This window comes from Piliocolobus tephrosceles, chromosome 8, assembly GCF_002776525.5.
Source record: "Piliocolobus tephrosceles isolate RC106 chromosome 8, ASM277652v3, whole genome shotgun sequence".
Taxonomy (NCBI): Eukaryota; Metazoa; Chordata; class Mammalia; order Primates; family Cercopithecidae; genus Piliocolobus; species Piliocolobus tephrosceles.
In genome coordinates, this window is record NC_045441.1 from 51133474 (window position 1) to 51149968 (window position 16495).

The 16495-nt window shown below is 40.1% G+C and overlaps 1 protein-coding gene across 2 annotated transcripts in view; it reads left to right on the forward strand.

The window, feature by feature from the left end:
• The window catches only part of AVL9 (AVL9 cell migration associated), a 103032-nt gene that overhangs the window by 73459 nt on the left and 13078 nt on the right, over positions 1–16495 (forward strand). The window contains exons 9-12 of one of the 2 annotated variants that reach the window (XM_023186028.2): positions 43–112; positions 418–953; positions 11639–11785; positions 14201–14420. In XM_023186028.2, the coding sequence (XP_023041796.1) occupies positions 43–112; positions 418–953; positions 11639–11785; positions 14201–14420 (973 nt within the window). The remainder of the gene's footprint in view (positions 1–42; positions 113–417; positions 954–11638; positions 11786–14200; positions 14421–16495) is intronic. The other variant, XM_023186029.3, reaches the window with a different exon arrangement.

Below are 16495 nucleotides of genomic sequence, written 5' to 3' on the forward strand. Positions count from 1 at the left end.
TTCATGGGTTTTCTAATTTGATTTTGATTGACCCCATTCCAGGTTCTTTTTTATATTTCTCCAGTGAATAAATTGGTGGGTGCACTGATGACTGTGTTATCCCTTTTTCCAGGTAAGAAAACAGCAGTATCTACTCTTTCTTTTGTTTAACTTGTACTGGAACCTAAACTTTTAGAAATAACATTTCAAAGATAAATTCATTAGGGTTATCCTTTCTATTTTAATATGACATTTGCTTTTTGGAAATAGGTTTCTCTCTTTTGTCTGGGTTTCTTTCTGTTCTTTTTGTTTTTAATTAAAATGTGTAAAAGCATAGCTTATTAAATTTTATAAGAGAGTCTACTAATAAAATATATAGCTCTTAGGTTCTTCCATATTATTATAAGCCAAGCTGTTGTTTAATATTGCGTATTTCAGGCATGATTGAACATGGTCTCAGTGACTGTTCTCAGTATAGACCCCGGAAGAGTATGTCTGAAGATGGTGGACTTCAGGAAAGTAACCCATGTGCAGATGATTTTAATTCTGCATCCACTTCTGACGTTTCACATACCAACTTGGGAACTGTCAGGAAAGTCATGGCAGGAAACCATGGAGAAGATGCTGCCATGAAGACTGAAGAGTCTTTGTTCCAAGTGGAAGACAGCAGCAAAGGGCAGGAACCCAATGATAACAATCAATATTTGAAACCTCCATCTCGCCCATCTCCAGATTCTTCAGAAAGTGACTGGGAAACTTTGGATCCTAGTGTTTTAGAGGACCCCAACTTGAAAGAAAGGGAACAGCTGGGATCAGACCAGACAAATTTGTTTCCAAAGGACTCTGTCCCCTCAGAGAGTCTTCCAATTACTGTACAACCTCAAGCTAATATGGGACAGGTAGTCCTGATACCAGGGCTCATTTCGGGTTTGGAAGAGGATCAGTATGGCATGCCCCTGGCCATCTTCACAAAGGTAAAGTGCAATATTTTTTATCAAATTCCTTAAAGAATTTGAAAAATCCCTTTAGAGTTTAACTTTTGAACTTTTGGTATTCAACGCATTTTCAGATAGAAAATTTTCCTTGAGGCCGGGCGCGGTGGCTCAAGCCTGTAATCCCAGCACTTTGGGAGGCCGAGACGGGCGGATCACGAGGACAGGAGATCGAGACCATCCTGGCTAACACGGTGAAACCCCGTCTCTACCAAAAAATACAAAAATCTAGCCGGGCGAGGTGGCGGGCGCCTGTAGTCCCAGCTACTCGGGAGGCTGAGGCAGGAGAATGGCAGGAACCCGGGAGGCGGAGCTTGCAGTGAGCTGAGATCCGGCCACTGCACTCCAGCCCCGGCGGCAGAGCGAGACTCCGTCTCAAAAAAAAAAAAAAAGAAAATTTTCCTTGAAAACTGTAAAATATATACCAGATATATAGTACTGTGGCATCCGTGACCATAGTATAAGTCTATAGGGACGTATATAGGGGATTTTGATTGGTAAATATTTTGAAACTTAGTAGATATGAGTCATATTTACAAACACTCTCTTGCGTCTATTTTTAATTATTCAGGTTTCTCCTTAATAAAAGAATTAAGGAAGTCCAGACAGCCTTGATTGCGCTCAATGAATACAGGCACACCTCGGAGATACTATGGTTCAGTTACAGAACACTGTGATAAAACGAGTCTCAGGAATTTTTTTGTTTCCAAAACTTTGAGAGGCTGAGGCAGGAGGATCACTTGAGGCCAGGAGTTTGATTAGACAGACGTGGTAACTCGCACCTCTGGTCCCAGCTACTTGGGAGGCTGAGGTTAGCAGGCTCGGTTGAGCCCTGGAGGTTGAGGCTAAAGTGAGCTGTGATTACACCACTGCACTCCAGACTGGGCGACAGAGGGAGACTCTATTATTTTTTAAATAGTAAATGTTTATTATTTAAAATTTAGTAATTATTTTAAAAACACAACAAAGTGAATAAAAGTTAATAATTATGTTAAAAGCACAATAGAGTGAAGTACAATTAATTATTAATTTATTTTTAATTTATTTAAATATAAATGAATAAAAATCCTTTGTTGTCATTTCAACAACATTCACCACATCTTCTTCACTAGCAGCAGACTCCATCACAAGAAACCATTCTCCTTATCCCTAAGAAGCAGCTCCTCATCTGTTCAAGTTTTATCAGCAGATTGCAGCAATTCAGTCATATTTTCAGATTCCACTTCTAATTCTAATTTTCTTGCTGTTTCCACCAAATCTCCCCCAAGGTCTTGAACCCCTCAAAGTTATTCATGAGAGTGGTATCAACTTCTTCCAAACTCCTGTTAATGATATTTGGACCTCTTCCTGTGAATCACAAATGTTCTTAATGGCATCTAGAGTAACGAATCTTTTCCAGAAGACTTTCAATTTACTTTGCCCAGATCCATCAAAGGAATCACTATCCATGGCAGCTATAGCCTTATGAAATGTGTTTCTTAAATAATAAGATTTGAAAATTAAAATGACTCCTTGATCCATGGGCTCCAAAATGAATGTTGTGTTCATAAGCATGAAGAAAACATTAATCTCCTTGTACATCTTCATTAGAGCCCTTAGATGACTGGGTGCATTGTCAATGAGCAGTAATATTGTGAAAGGAATCTTTTTTTATTTTATTCTGACTAGTAGGTCTCAACAGTGGCCTTAAATATACAGTAAACCATGCCATAAGGAGATGTGCTATCATCCAGGCTTTGTTGTTCCATTCTAGAGCACAGGCAGCAGATTTAGCATAACTCTGAAGGGCCCTAGGATTTGGGGAATGGTAAATGATCATTGGCTTCAACTTAAAGTCACCAGCTGCTTTAGCCCCCAGTAAGAGTCACCTTGTCCTTTGAAGCTTTGAAACCAGGCATTGACTTCTTCCCTACCTACAAAAGTCCTAGATGGCATCCTCTTCCAGTAGAAAGCTGTTTTGTCTTTATTGAAAATCTGTTGTATTCAAAATCATCAATGACCTTAGCTAGATCTTCTGAATAACTTGCTATAGCTTCTCCATCAGCACTTGCTGCTTCACCTTGTACTTTTATGTTATAGAGACGGCTTCTTAAACATGGTGAGCTAACTCTGCTGGCTTCATACTTCTCCATCTTCTCACCTCTCTCAGCTTTCATATAATTGAAGAGAGTTAAGGCCTTGCTGTAGATTAGGCTTTGGCTTGAGGGAATGTTCTCTTTGGTTTGATCTTCTATCCAGACCACTCAATCAAACTTTCTGCATATCAGCAATAAGGCTGTTGTTTCACTTTCTTACCATTTGTGTGTTCACTGGTTAAAAAAAAAAAAAAAAAAAACTTTTAGTAGCACTTTTAATTTCCTTCAAAAACTTTTCTTTTGCATCGACAACTTGGCTAACTGGTGCAAGAGGCATAGATTTCTGTCTCAGCTTTCAACATGCCTTCTTTACTAAACTTAATCATTTCTAGCTTTTGATTTCAAATAAGATGTGAGACTTTTCCTTTTACTGAAACACTTAAGAGGCCACTGTAGGGTTGTTAATTGGCTTAATTTAAATATTGCTGCATCTCAGGGGATAGGGAGGTCTGAGGAGAGGGGAAGAGACAGGAATGGCCAGTCAGTGGAGAAGTCAGAACACACACAGCATTTATTAAGTTTGCTGTCTATGTGGGCGTGGTTCATGTCACCTCAAAACAATGACAATAGTAACATCAAAGATCACGGATCACAAATCAGCATAAGAAACACAATAATAAGGAAAATGTGTGAGATACTGTGAGCATTACCAAAATGTGACAGAGACAGGGAAGTGAGCACAGACTGTTGGAAAAATAGACGATGGTTGCAGGGTTACCATAAACCTTCAGTTTAGAAAAAGCACAATAAAGTAAAGTACAATAAAAAGAGTTGCCTATATATATCAAAATACTACAATTTTAAAAGAAAACTTAGATGTCTAACTTATATCACTTATAAGTGAGGTAAGTTATAACTAATAAACAAGTATACATATATATTTACTAAGTATACTTAATACATACACTTATTAAGTGTACTTATATTAGTAAACTTCATTTGAATATAACAGTGTTTTGGCTAATTGTTCTAACACTATTTTTTAATCTTTTTATAAAAACCAGAATGTATTTGAATTTTTTAATAACTTAAACACAATATAGTAAATCAAGTTGAATCTTTAATTCACAGTCTTCTCAGGATATCATTTCTTAATGTCAGTAATGCATTAAGATGAAGCAGTCAACTTCACTGGGTCAAAAGTTACACTGGACTGGACATAGTGTCTCACACCTGTAATTCCAGCACTTTGGGAGGCCGAGGCAAGGAGGATTGCTTGAAACCAGAATCTAGAAACCAGCCTGTGTAACAAAGCAAGACTTCATCTCTACGAAAAAGTAAAATAAATTATCTGGACACAGTGGCATATGCCTATAGTCACAGCTACTTGGGAGGCTGAGGCAAGAGGATCTCTTGAACCCAGGACTTTGAGGCTTCTGTGAGCCATGACTGTGCCACTGCACTCCAGTCTGAGCTTTAGAGTTTAGAGTAAGACCCTGTCTCTATATAAAAATAAATAAGTTACACTGATGCTGAGACATATTCTAGAAGCTACATTGTTTGGATTTTTTTTCATCCTTTGCAGAAAAACTTTTATTGCTATTTGTGAATTTTCAAAGTAGAACAGAAAAAAAAATTTTTTTAATTTCTCATTCTACAAGTACAGTTATCCCTCATTATTCATGGGGGATTAGTTCCAGGAACTTCCCCCATACCAAAATTCGAGAATGTTCAAGTCACTTACATAGAGTGGCATAGTGTTTGCGTATGACCTGTGCACATCCTCCCACATATGGTTTTTTTTTTGTTTGTTTTGTTTTTTTTTTGGAGACAAAGTCTTGCTCTGTCCCCCAGGCTGGAGTGCAGTGGCATGATCTCGGCTCACTGCAACCTCCGCCTCCCAGGTTCAAGCGATTCTCCTGCCTCAGCCTCCCAAGTAGCTGGGACTACAGGTGCCCATCACTATGCCCAGCTGATTTTTGTATTTTTAGTAGAGACAGGGTTTCACTATGTTGACCAGGCCGGTCTCAGACTCCTGATCTCAGGTGATCTGCCCACCTTGGCCTCCCAAAGTGCTGGAATTACAGGCATGAGCCACTGTGCCCAGCCTCTCCCGTATCCTTTAAATCACCTCTAGATTATTTATAATACCTAATGCAATGTAAATGCTATGTGAATAGTTACCATGCTAGGGTTAATTTTGTATTATTATTTTTCTCAATATTTTTAATCCAAGGTCGGTTGAATCTGGTATGTGGAACCCATGGATGTGGAGAACCAACTGTATTTATTGCCCTTCCATGAGCTAGACACCATACTAGATTCTGAATTCTTGTCATCTGTGATCTTGCAGTCTTCCATGAAAGGCAGATGTATCACCTTTTCAGTTACTAGAACAAAGTATTCTGTTTTTCCCTGAGTACTGTCTGGTATTTATGAAGTAAAACTTTATGTGGAAAAGAAAGATGGGTAATGTTGGCTTGAACAATGTATTTATTCCTCTCCTATATTATTTCATAAATTATTTCTGGGTTTACCCAGCTTTGCAAAAATGTACTTGCCCAGAGTCATTGTTGGTGAATAGTTAATACAGAATGCCATCTTTGTTCATTTTGTAACTTGCTTGGGATTCTGAAATTATCTTAACTGATTTCATGATTAAACCAATGCAGTTTCTTAAAACTGGAATTTAAGAACTTGGGGAGAAAACTTGGGCTTCTCAGACTACTGGTAAAGCAAGTAGCCACAAATTGTGGGCTTTCTGAGCTGTGTTATGACTTCCTATACCTTTCGGAGCCCTGACTTTGCTGTTTCACCCACCTGCCCTCTAATTTTTACTATTGTGAAGATATCAAGAGAGAAATTAACTGGAGAGGGATTTTGGTTTTGTCAGGTTGCTGACAAAGTAATCTAAAGATGTATTTTATGTCTTGTCAATAAAGCATGTTTTTTTTTTTTTTTTTTTTTTTTGAGACGGAGTCTGGCTCTGTCTCCCGGGCTGGAGTGCAGTGCCCGGATCTCAGCTCACTGCAAGCTCCGCCTCCTAGGTTTACGCCATTCTCCTGCCTCAGCCTCCGGAGTAGCTGGGACTACAGGCGCCCGCCACCTCGCCCGGCTAGTTTTTTGTATTTTTTAGTAGAGACGGGGTTTCACAGTGTTAGCCAGGATGGTCTCGATCTCCTGACCTCGTGATCCACCCGTCTCGGCCTCCCAAAGTGCTGGGATTACAGGCTTGAGCCACCGCGCCCGGCCAATAAAGCATGTTTAGTGGAATATTAGATTTGTGTGCCATATACAGTATCAGTATTAAATATATGATGGGCTTACTAATGTCCCTATAAAATATTTGTCTTTTTGGTTTTATGTTTTTGAGTGTTTGGATGAAAATCTAATTTCTTTAATCACAGTTTTAAATGGCAATGCTGACTTTTTCATGTCAGTAACTTTGGAATATGAAATATTCTTAAAACCAAATTGTCTTTAGGCTTCTCTTGAAGATCTTAAAATCCTTGTACAGAATGAATTAGGTTAGCAAAACATTTTGAAAAGCAATTTTAGAAATAGCTGGAGAGATGCCTGGGTGCCTGGGGAATATTGCTGAAGTAGAGTAGTTATATGAATAAATGGAAACACATTTCTACACAATAAAACAATTATTTCTGGAAGAAAGTCTCCAGTTCCCCAACTTTCTAGTCCTCTCTCTGGTACATGAACTTGTCTGAGGTTGATGCCTTTCATGTCAGTTTCAGAGAGGAGGCTTAGTATGTAAATGCTGTGGATACTAGCTTCTAAAATATACTTGCACCTTTCCTGAGAGCTGATTCAGGAAGTGTAGAGAAGAAACGGGTGCTAAGGAAGAAGAGGTGAGGCTGGAGGCAGCTGTGGGGTAGGCTTCCCATAGGGTGATGGGAAGGTAACTGGGACACTGAAGAAGTAGGAAATTAGAGGATGATTTGGGCCTGTGTAGTATCTATGCTCTGCTGCTCCATCACTTTCTAACCAGAGAAACATTGAAGGGGAATGAGGGAAGTGGAAAAAAAGATAAAGAGGAAGATACAGTAGCTATTTTCTGATGTGAAAAGACAATCCTGAGGGCTTTTCTTCCATTCTTCCCTGATTTTAAGTCTTCCCATCTTGTTACTGAAAGTGTTCTGGAATTGGCTGCACTTGGGAGCCAAGTAGTTAATGGAGGACTGGCCAGAAACAACTGGAGCCCTTGGGAGCTTGGAGTCCCACCTGCTTTAATCTCACTCATCAACTTTCTCCCTCTTCTAGTTATGAGATTTTTTCCATTATTTAGTAAAATTAGCTGAGTCACTATAATGGAACTCTATTTAGAAATAACCTCAATGCGACCAGGCTCGGTGGCTCATGCCTGTAATCCCAGCATTTTGAGAGGCCAAGGCGGGCGGATCACCTGAGATCAGCCTGACCAACATGGAGAAACCCCGTCTCTACTAAAAATCAAAATTAGCTGGGTGTGGTGGTGCATGCCTGTAATCCCAGCTACTCAGGAGACTGAGGCAGGAGAATCGCTTGAACCTGGGAGGCAAAGGGTGCGATGAGTGGAGATCACGCCATTGCACTCCAGCCTGGGCAACAAGAGCGAAACTCCGTCTCAAAAAAAAAAAAGAAAGAAAGAAAGAAAGAAATTACCTCAATGCAATTATTGTCGATTAAAAAACTTTGAAACAGCCAAGGCAGAAGAATCACTTGAGCTCAGGAATTTGAGACCAGCCTGAGCAACATAGTGAGACCTCAACTCTACTAAGTAAAGTAAAAATTTAAAAATTGGCTGGGGCCAGGTGCGTGGCTCATGCCTGTAATCCCAGCACTTTGGGAGGCCCAGGCAGGTGGATCACCTGAAGTCAATAGATCAAGACCATTCCGGCCAACATGGTGAAACCCCATCTCTACTAAAAATACAAAAATTAGCTGGGCATGGTGGCACACACCTGTATTCCCAGCTGCTCAGGATGCTGAGGCAGGAGAATCGCTTTAACCCAAGAGGCGAAGGTTACAGTGAGCCGAGATCCTGCCACTGCACTCCAAAAAAAAAAGAAAGAAAGAAATTAGCCGGGTGTGGGGGCATGTGCCAGTAGTCCCAGCTACTTGGAAGGCTGAGGTGGGAGGATCACTTGAGCCCAGGAGGTCAAGACTGCAGTGATCCATGGTCATGCCACTGCACTCCTGCCTGGGCAAAAGACCAAGACCTCATCTTAACAAATAGTTATCATTTAAAAATAAATTTTTTTTAATCTTCATTTTTTTTGGAGACAAGGTCTCACCACTCTTGCCCAGCCTGGAATACAGTGGTACAATCTTGGCTCACTGTAACCTCCACCTCCCATGCTGAAGCGATCCTCCCACTGCAGCCTGCCAAGTAGCTGGGACCACAGGCACTTGCCACCATGCCCAGCTAATTTTTTGTAGAGATGGGGTTTCATCATATTGTTCAGGCTGGTCTTGAACTCCTGAGCTCAAGCAGTTTGCCCGCCTTTGCCTTCCAAGTAGCTGGGACTACAGGTGTGAGCCACCACACCCAGCCAAAATAATGTTTAAGGCTAGTCAAATGAAGCACTGGGGGTCGAGAATAAAAATAAAATTGTTTTTAATTTTAATTTTTTAAAAAGTTACCTCAACCTGTAGCCAAATAAATGTGACTTTTGGCCGGGCACGGTGGCTCACGCCTGTAATCTCAACACTTTGGGAGGCTGAGGCCAATGGATCACAAGGTCAGGAGATCGAGACCATCCTGGCTAACACGGTGAAACCCTGTCTCTACTAAAAATACAAAAAACAAAAAATTAGCCAGGCGTGGTGGTGGGCACCTGTAGTCCCAGCTACTCGGGAGGCTGAGGCGGGAGAATGGCGTGAACACGGGAGGCAGAGCTTGCAGTGACCCGAGATCTCACCACTGTACTCCAGCCTGGGGGACACAGCGAGACTCCATCTCAAAAAAAAAAATTACTTTTAGTGTTTGAGCGATAGGGAAGATTATTTCATTATATAGGAAGATAGTGTTCTGTTCTGCTGAGTTTTAAAACTTTTTTAAAGAGCAGTAGCCATTTCTTTGTTTGGCTTTTATTGTATCTGGTACTCTTTAAAAAAAACACACAATTGCCTCCCCCAAAAGATGATTTAATTTGGAATTCCCTTAAGTTTCGTTTTATTTGTAACTTTGTTTATTTATTTTTGAGACAGAATTTTGCTTTTCACCCAGGCTGGAGAGCAGTGGTGTGATCTCAGCTCACTGCAGCCTTGACCTCCTAGGCTCAAGGGATCCTCCCACCTCAGTCTCCTGAGTAGCTGGGACCACAGATGCAGGCCACCATACCCGGCTAATTTTTGTATTATTGGTAGAAATGGAGTTTCACTATGTTGCTCAGGCTGGTCTCAAACTCCTGAGCTCAAGCAGTCTGCCCCCCTTGGCCTCCCAAAGTGCTGGGATTACAGACATGAGCCACCACACCCAGCAAGTAATGCTACAATTTTAAAGCTATTTTGAACTATTTTGAAATATTTTAAATACTTTTATAAATATGTAATGCTTCCACATAGTTCAATATTTGAAAGATTCCAAAGCATCGCTAATAAAAAGTCTCCCTTCCATTCCATCCCCTGCTATCCAGCAGCCCTCTCCAGTGGCAGCCAACATTGTCACTGTCTTATCTTTCCTTCTGGGGGTATTCTATGCAGAAACAGATGCATATTTTCCCCTCCCTTTTTACAAATGGTAGCAGAATGTGCCCGTTTTTGCCCTTTATTTTTTATTTATTTATTTTTTTTGAGACAGAGTTTTGCTCTTGTCACCCAGGCTGGAGTACAGTGGTACTATCTTGGCTCACTGCAACCTCCACCTCCTGGGTTTAAGCGATTCTCCTGCCTCAGACTCCCAAGTAACTGGGATTACAGGTGCCCAGCACCATGCCTGGCTAATTTTTGAATTTTTAGTAGAGACAGGGTTTCAGCATGTTGGCCAGGCTGGTCTCGAACTCCTGACCTCAAGTGATCCGCCTGCCTCAGCCTCCCAAAGTGCTGGGATTACAGGCATGAGCCACCACGCCCGGCCCATAATATTCTTTGGAGATGAACATCATCGCTTTTTATGGCTGCAGGTTCATTGTATGGATGAACATTTATTAGTCCCCTATTCATAAATAGTTTGGATTTGAGTTTTTTGATACTGCATTTATTTTCATAAATATAATATCACACATGATATAATATTTGTAGGATACTGTAGGATAAATTACAAGCAGAATGCTGGGCCAAAAGGCATATATATTTAGAAATTTTTAAAGGATTTTTAAACATTTTTTAAAAGCTTTGACCTTATTTTTTAAAAACATACTTTTTAGTTTTGTTATTATTATGAAATATAATACTGATTCTGAATGAGGACCCTGGGTTGAGAAGCTCTATACTGAGCATCTCTAATGCAAAGGCATGGATTTATTTTCGCTGCTTCTGTTAGTTAGGGTCTGATCAAGCAACAAAAGACATTTTCAAGAGTAAGAATATAACCAAATTACTAGACATGTATTCCAACTTTTGGAAGTCTTCCCTTTCATATTAAGTATTTAACAACCACCTGTTAAGTTACACACAAAGCGCTCTCCTAGTTGCCATAAAGAATATCAAGTTGCAAAGGGGCTATCTCCTGTCTTCAGAGAGATTTGTCTCATGATGTAAACACAACATTGTCCAGATGACATAATTCTGTGTTATAAAAAGTGATGAGATGTAAAAAAAATCTTACAGAACTTGAGGCTGAAAACAAGTTCAGGGGCTCAGTGAGTCTGCCTTCCTGTCTCTATATACAAGTCATGCCACTTGTTGAAAACCTATTCTGATTTACAATCTTTTAGCAGAAATTGCGTATCTTCCTTCAGTGAATCATTCCAGTGTTAACACTTGCACTCTCAGGAAGTATGCTGGATTTTTTGTATACTTAGATGCCTGCTGCAGTTTAGCAATTCCACTGTAATTTTTGGAGCAGTGCTGTTTTCAAATAAAATTCAAATGGAAATTAATTAAATACACAAATACTGCCAGTGTCATTTTTGCTTTAAATATTTAGTAGCAAATACCTTGAAATCTTTTTGCATGATTTTTAACATAGTACAGTATAACAAATGCTATGCAGTACTTTGCTGTTCTCCTAATAGTGCTTTGGTGGTTATGTGCAGATGCATGTATTTTAAATTTTTAACAGCCTTCTACTAAAAAACGTACTTATTAACAGGCTTAATGCTTCATTTCCTAAATGAAAAGGTTCAATTCATTAGTTACTGTAGAGGCTTTTACATTGAATGAGAACAAAGTGATCAAGAAAGACAACCTTCATATTAAACCACCTTGCCAAGATTTGACCATTCATGGAGACAATTAGCTAATCATTAACTGGACTTACTGTAGTCAAGACTTGAAGTTCCTCTGGAATATTATTTTATTGAGTCAAAGATTAGTTGACTTACAGACAAGGCAAGAAAGAATGGAAGTTTCTTTTCCTACTGTTAGCCCTCTAAGTTTAAGAGAAGGGTAACCTTTTACTTTTCTGATATTTTCTATTACTCTTCTAATTCATAGGGATATCTGTGTTTGCCTTACATGGCATTGCAGCAGCATCATCTTCTCTCCGATGTCACCGTTCGGGGGTTTGTTGCTGGAGCTACTAACATCCTTTTTCGACAACAGAAACACCTCAGTGATGCCATTGTGGAAGTACGTTTATGTGTGAGTGTGTGTATTTGGCCCTGCTCATCCCAGTTTTCCTTTCTTAACTACAATTATGAATATATAGTAACAACACTAGTAATGATAGTAACTGCATACCGCATGCCATGTATTCTAAGTATTTTATGTGTATTAACTGGTCTAATTCTCATAAAAACACAGTCAATAGAACTGTACTATCCACATTTTATACCTGCAGAGGCTAAGAAATAGAGAGATGAAGTGATTTGTACAATATCAAACAGCCAGTAAACGGGTAAACCAGGATTCCAACCTGAGCAACTGGGCCTACCACTACCTCACGATTTTTAACATGTGTTTGTTGTTTAAGTAATTTCAGTCCTTCTAGCCTGTTTAGAATGCTCTTGATACCAAGAAGGAAGCTAGGAATAAATATTTGACATCAATATATAAGAAATTTAAATCATTTATTTTACAACTGAGATAATCTTTATTTTTCCTCTTTTTTTGTTTTTTTGAGACACAGTTTTGTTCTTGTTCCCCAGGCTGGAGTGCAATGGCGCGATCTCAGCTCCATGCAACCTCCGCCTCCTGGGTTCAAGCAATTCTTCTGCCTCAGCCTCCCAAGTAGGTCAGATTACAGGTGCCCACCACCATGCTTTGCTAATTTTTTCTATTTTTAGTAGAGATAGGGTTTCACCATGTTGGCCAGGTTGGTCTCGAACTCCTGACTTCAGGTGATCCACCCACCTCGGCCTCCCCAAGTGCTGGGATTACAGGCATAAGCCACCACACCCAGCCTGAAATAATTTTTGAGAAATTTCGTAAGGCTCGGCGTAGTGGCTCACACGTGTAATCCCAGCACTTTGGGAGGCCGAGGTGGGTGGATTACCTGTGGTCAGGAGTTCAAGACTAGCCTGGCCAACATGGTGAAACCCTGTGTCTACTAAAAATACAAAAAAAATTAGCCAGACATGGTGGTGCGTGCCTGTAGCCCCAGCTACTCGGGAGGCTGAGGCAGGAGAATCGTTTGAACCTTGAAGGTGGAGGTTGCAGTGAGCCAAGATCGCACCACTGCACTCCAGCCTAGGTGACAGAGTGAGACCCTGTCTCAAAATAAATAAATAAATAAATAAATAAATGGCCAGGCGCAGTGGCTCAAGTCTGTAATCCCAGCACTTCGGGAGACTGAGGTGGGTGGATCATGAGGCCAGGAGTTCAAGACCAGCCTGGCCAACATGGTGAAACCCCATCTCTACTAAAAATACAAAAATTAGCTGGGTATGGTGGCAGGCGCCTATAATCCCAGCTGCAGCTACTCGGGAGGCTGAGGCAGGAGAATCGCTTGAACCCGGGCGGCAGAGGTTGCAGAGAGCCAAGATTGTGCCACTGCACTCCAGCTTGGGCGATAGAGTGAAACTCCATCTCAAAACAAAAAAATTCAGCCACACTAAGGTTTTTGTAGTTTCTGACAGAACATATGAAAACATGTTTCTTGGGCGAATGGTTATAATATAATGAAAGTTCAGGATTGAAAGATGTATTTATTATAATCCCAAATTTGAAGAAGAAAAAGTATATACATTTTCCAAGACAGGAGGATACGGATGGGAGAACTATGGAGCTGTTTCAACATTATTGGTTACATTCTGGTTCTGTAGTTGGTTGGTGGGTTCATAGGAATTTCTTTTATTATTATACTTCAAAACTAACCTGTAAGTTACATGTATTTCTTAGTATACCAATTATTACATAGTAAGATATTCTAAAGTATCTGGCTGGGCATGGTGGCTCACGCCTGTAATCCCAGCACTTTGGGAGGCCGAGGCGGGTGGATCACAAGGTCAGGAGGTCGAGACCATCCTGGCTAACACAGTGAAACCCCATCTCTACTAAAAATACAAAAAATTAGCCAGGCATGGTGGCGGGTGCCTGTAGTCCCAGCTACTCAGGAGGCTGAGGTAGGAGAACGGCATGAACCCGGGAGGTGGAGCTTGCAGTGAGCCGAGATTGCACCACTGCACTCCAGCCTGGGCAACAGAGCAAGACTCCGTCTCAAAAAAAAAAAAAAACAACCAAGAATATTCTAAAATATCTGCACTCAAAAGAAAAAGTATTTAAGGAATTACACTTATTAAATGTGTTCATTTCTGCTAGTGAAATAAAGGTGATTTTTACATGTATTTCTATGTTTTCCCAAATATTTGCAATCTATGTAATTTTATAGTTTAAAATACATTTATGTGTGTTATTTTCTAAAAACAGAAAGTGAACATTTTATAAATAGAAAGAAAACTTCAGTGTACAGACCTCTTTCTTAGACTCACCTTTTGAGAATGCTATTATTCATATTTTTTATTTCCAGCTCCACCTTCCCTGTAGTTACTCTGTAAAGTGTGGCATGGATGTCTGCGTGAATGCCCAGACTCTGACTTGTACCTGGATACCCTCTAGGTAGAAGAAGCTCTGATCCAGATCCACGATCCAGAACTCAGGAAGCTGCTTAACCCAACCACTGCAGACCTAAGGTTCGCAGATTACCTAGTGAGGCACGTGACTGAGAATCGGGATGACGTCTTCCTAGATGGCACGGGCTGGGAGGGAGGTGACGAATGGATCCGGGCCCAGTTTGCGGTCTACATTCATGCCCTGCTGGCTGCCACACTGCAATTAGGTAAGAAACCACGCAGAGCACACAGCTACTGTTTTATGATAATTTTTCATTTTGTAACATTTATGAGGTTTTGGATTGCACAATAAATACATATTCCTTATAGAAAAATTACCAGTTATTCTCTCACACAGAGATAGCCACTTTTAACATCTTGAGTACTTTATAGCCTTGCAGATCTTTTCCTATGCATGTATTTTGGATTTTGGTTTCATGGTACTTTTGGTGGTCCTTTTACAAAAGTGGATCCCTTTATACATGTTTTCTGAAACTTTTTATTACTTTAGAAACATGTATCAACATAACATGAACATACATCATCACTTTTACATGGCTGCTTCGTATTCTGTGTTTGGCAGCTATTTATGAATACTGCCTACATGTTTTTAAGATGTATAAAGGGAGAAAGAAGAATATAAAAAATAGAAATCATTGAAAACCATGTTGTAAATGATTAAATCTTCAAATTTATAATCCATTCTAAGAAATATTATTATTCCTATTAAATGGTTAAAATGGGGCAGGTAAACATGGACTTACTCCTGCATTAAAACTATCTCATTCCCCTTGGGAAAAAAATATATGAATAGTGAAAATGGAGCTCTGCAATGAGCTTTTCACATTGGACATTTGGCAAATATTCATTAGAGTTGTTAGAAATGTGTTGAGCTTGTCTTTTTGTTTCAATTAACCATTATTTTTTCAATTGTGATGAAATACACATAGCATAAAATTTACCATCTTTACGATTTTTAAATGTACAGCTCCACAGTGGCATTAGACACATTCACATTGTTGTATCAGTAGATTTTTTTAATCACCACCACCACCACTGCCGCCGCCACATGCTCCCAGGTTAGTTGTTCACGGTGCGTATAAGGAGTTTTAAATCAGGTTTCAGGAGAGTTTTTCATTTGTAAGATAGCTGAGGAACAAGTCCTCATTTGTTAATGGGATATTTTTAAATGTTTGCCACCACTACCAGTGTAGCAGCTGAGACACCAAAATTAAATCCTTTAACCCCAAATCATTCAGTAATCTAGAAAGAAAACTTCAGTCTCCACTGTCATGTAGCTTAATTAATTTGCTTTTTAAAAATATTTGCCCAGGAGGCTGTAAGCACTGAATAATAGTAGCTCACTTTTTTTTTGAACATTAAATATATGCAGGGACCAGTGTTCTGAGCACTTTACCTCTAGTAATTCATTTCATCCTCACAGCAATCCTGAAGGTAGGTACCTTGTCATCACCTTTTACAGAAGAGAAAATGAAGCTCACAGAGGTTAAGTAGCTTGCTCATCCATCTGATAAGAGGCTTAGGCGGGATCTGATCCCAAACAATTTGGCTTAGGCCCATATTCTTAACAAGTAACAAGGTCAAATGAGGAAATTCACCCCAATGAACTGCTTGAGGAACGTGTTCGAACAAATTCTTTATGCTGTGTATGGAACTGTGTATCTCATTCATTTCCTTTCCTAGCAACAAAAGGTACTTTGTGTTTCACCTTCAAAGCAAACAACATGCAATTAATATATGAAGTAATAGCCATTTTTATCAGTTCTCCAAACCATTTCTGATCTTCCAAGTGGAGGAAACACACATGGATACTTTCCCATGGTATTGATACAGCTGAAAACTTTATCAGTTTTCTGTATATTCTTTTAAGTCTTTTTTTTTTTTTTTTGAGACAGAGTCTCACTCTTGTCGTCCAGTCTGGAATGCTGTGGCGTGATCTTGGCTCACTGCAACCTCCATCTCCCAGTTTCAAGCGATTCTCTTGCCTCAGCCTCCTGAGTAGCTGGGACTACAGGTGCCCGCCACCGCGCCCGGCTAATTTTTGTATTTTTGGTAGAGATGGGGCTTCGCCATGTCGGCCAGGCTGGTCTCGAACTCCTGACCTCCGGTGATCCACGCTGCTCGACCTCCCAAAGTGCTGGGATTACAGGCATGAGCCACCGTGCATGGCCTTTTTAAAGTGTTTTTGACAGTGAAATGCTAGGAAATTCAAGAATGAAACACCAAATAGACAAAGTCCAAAGAAGAGAACATCATGACTGAAAGAACCACTTTGTGTATT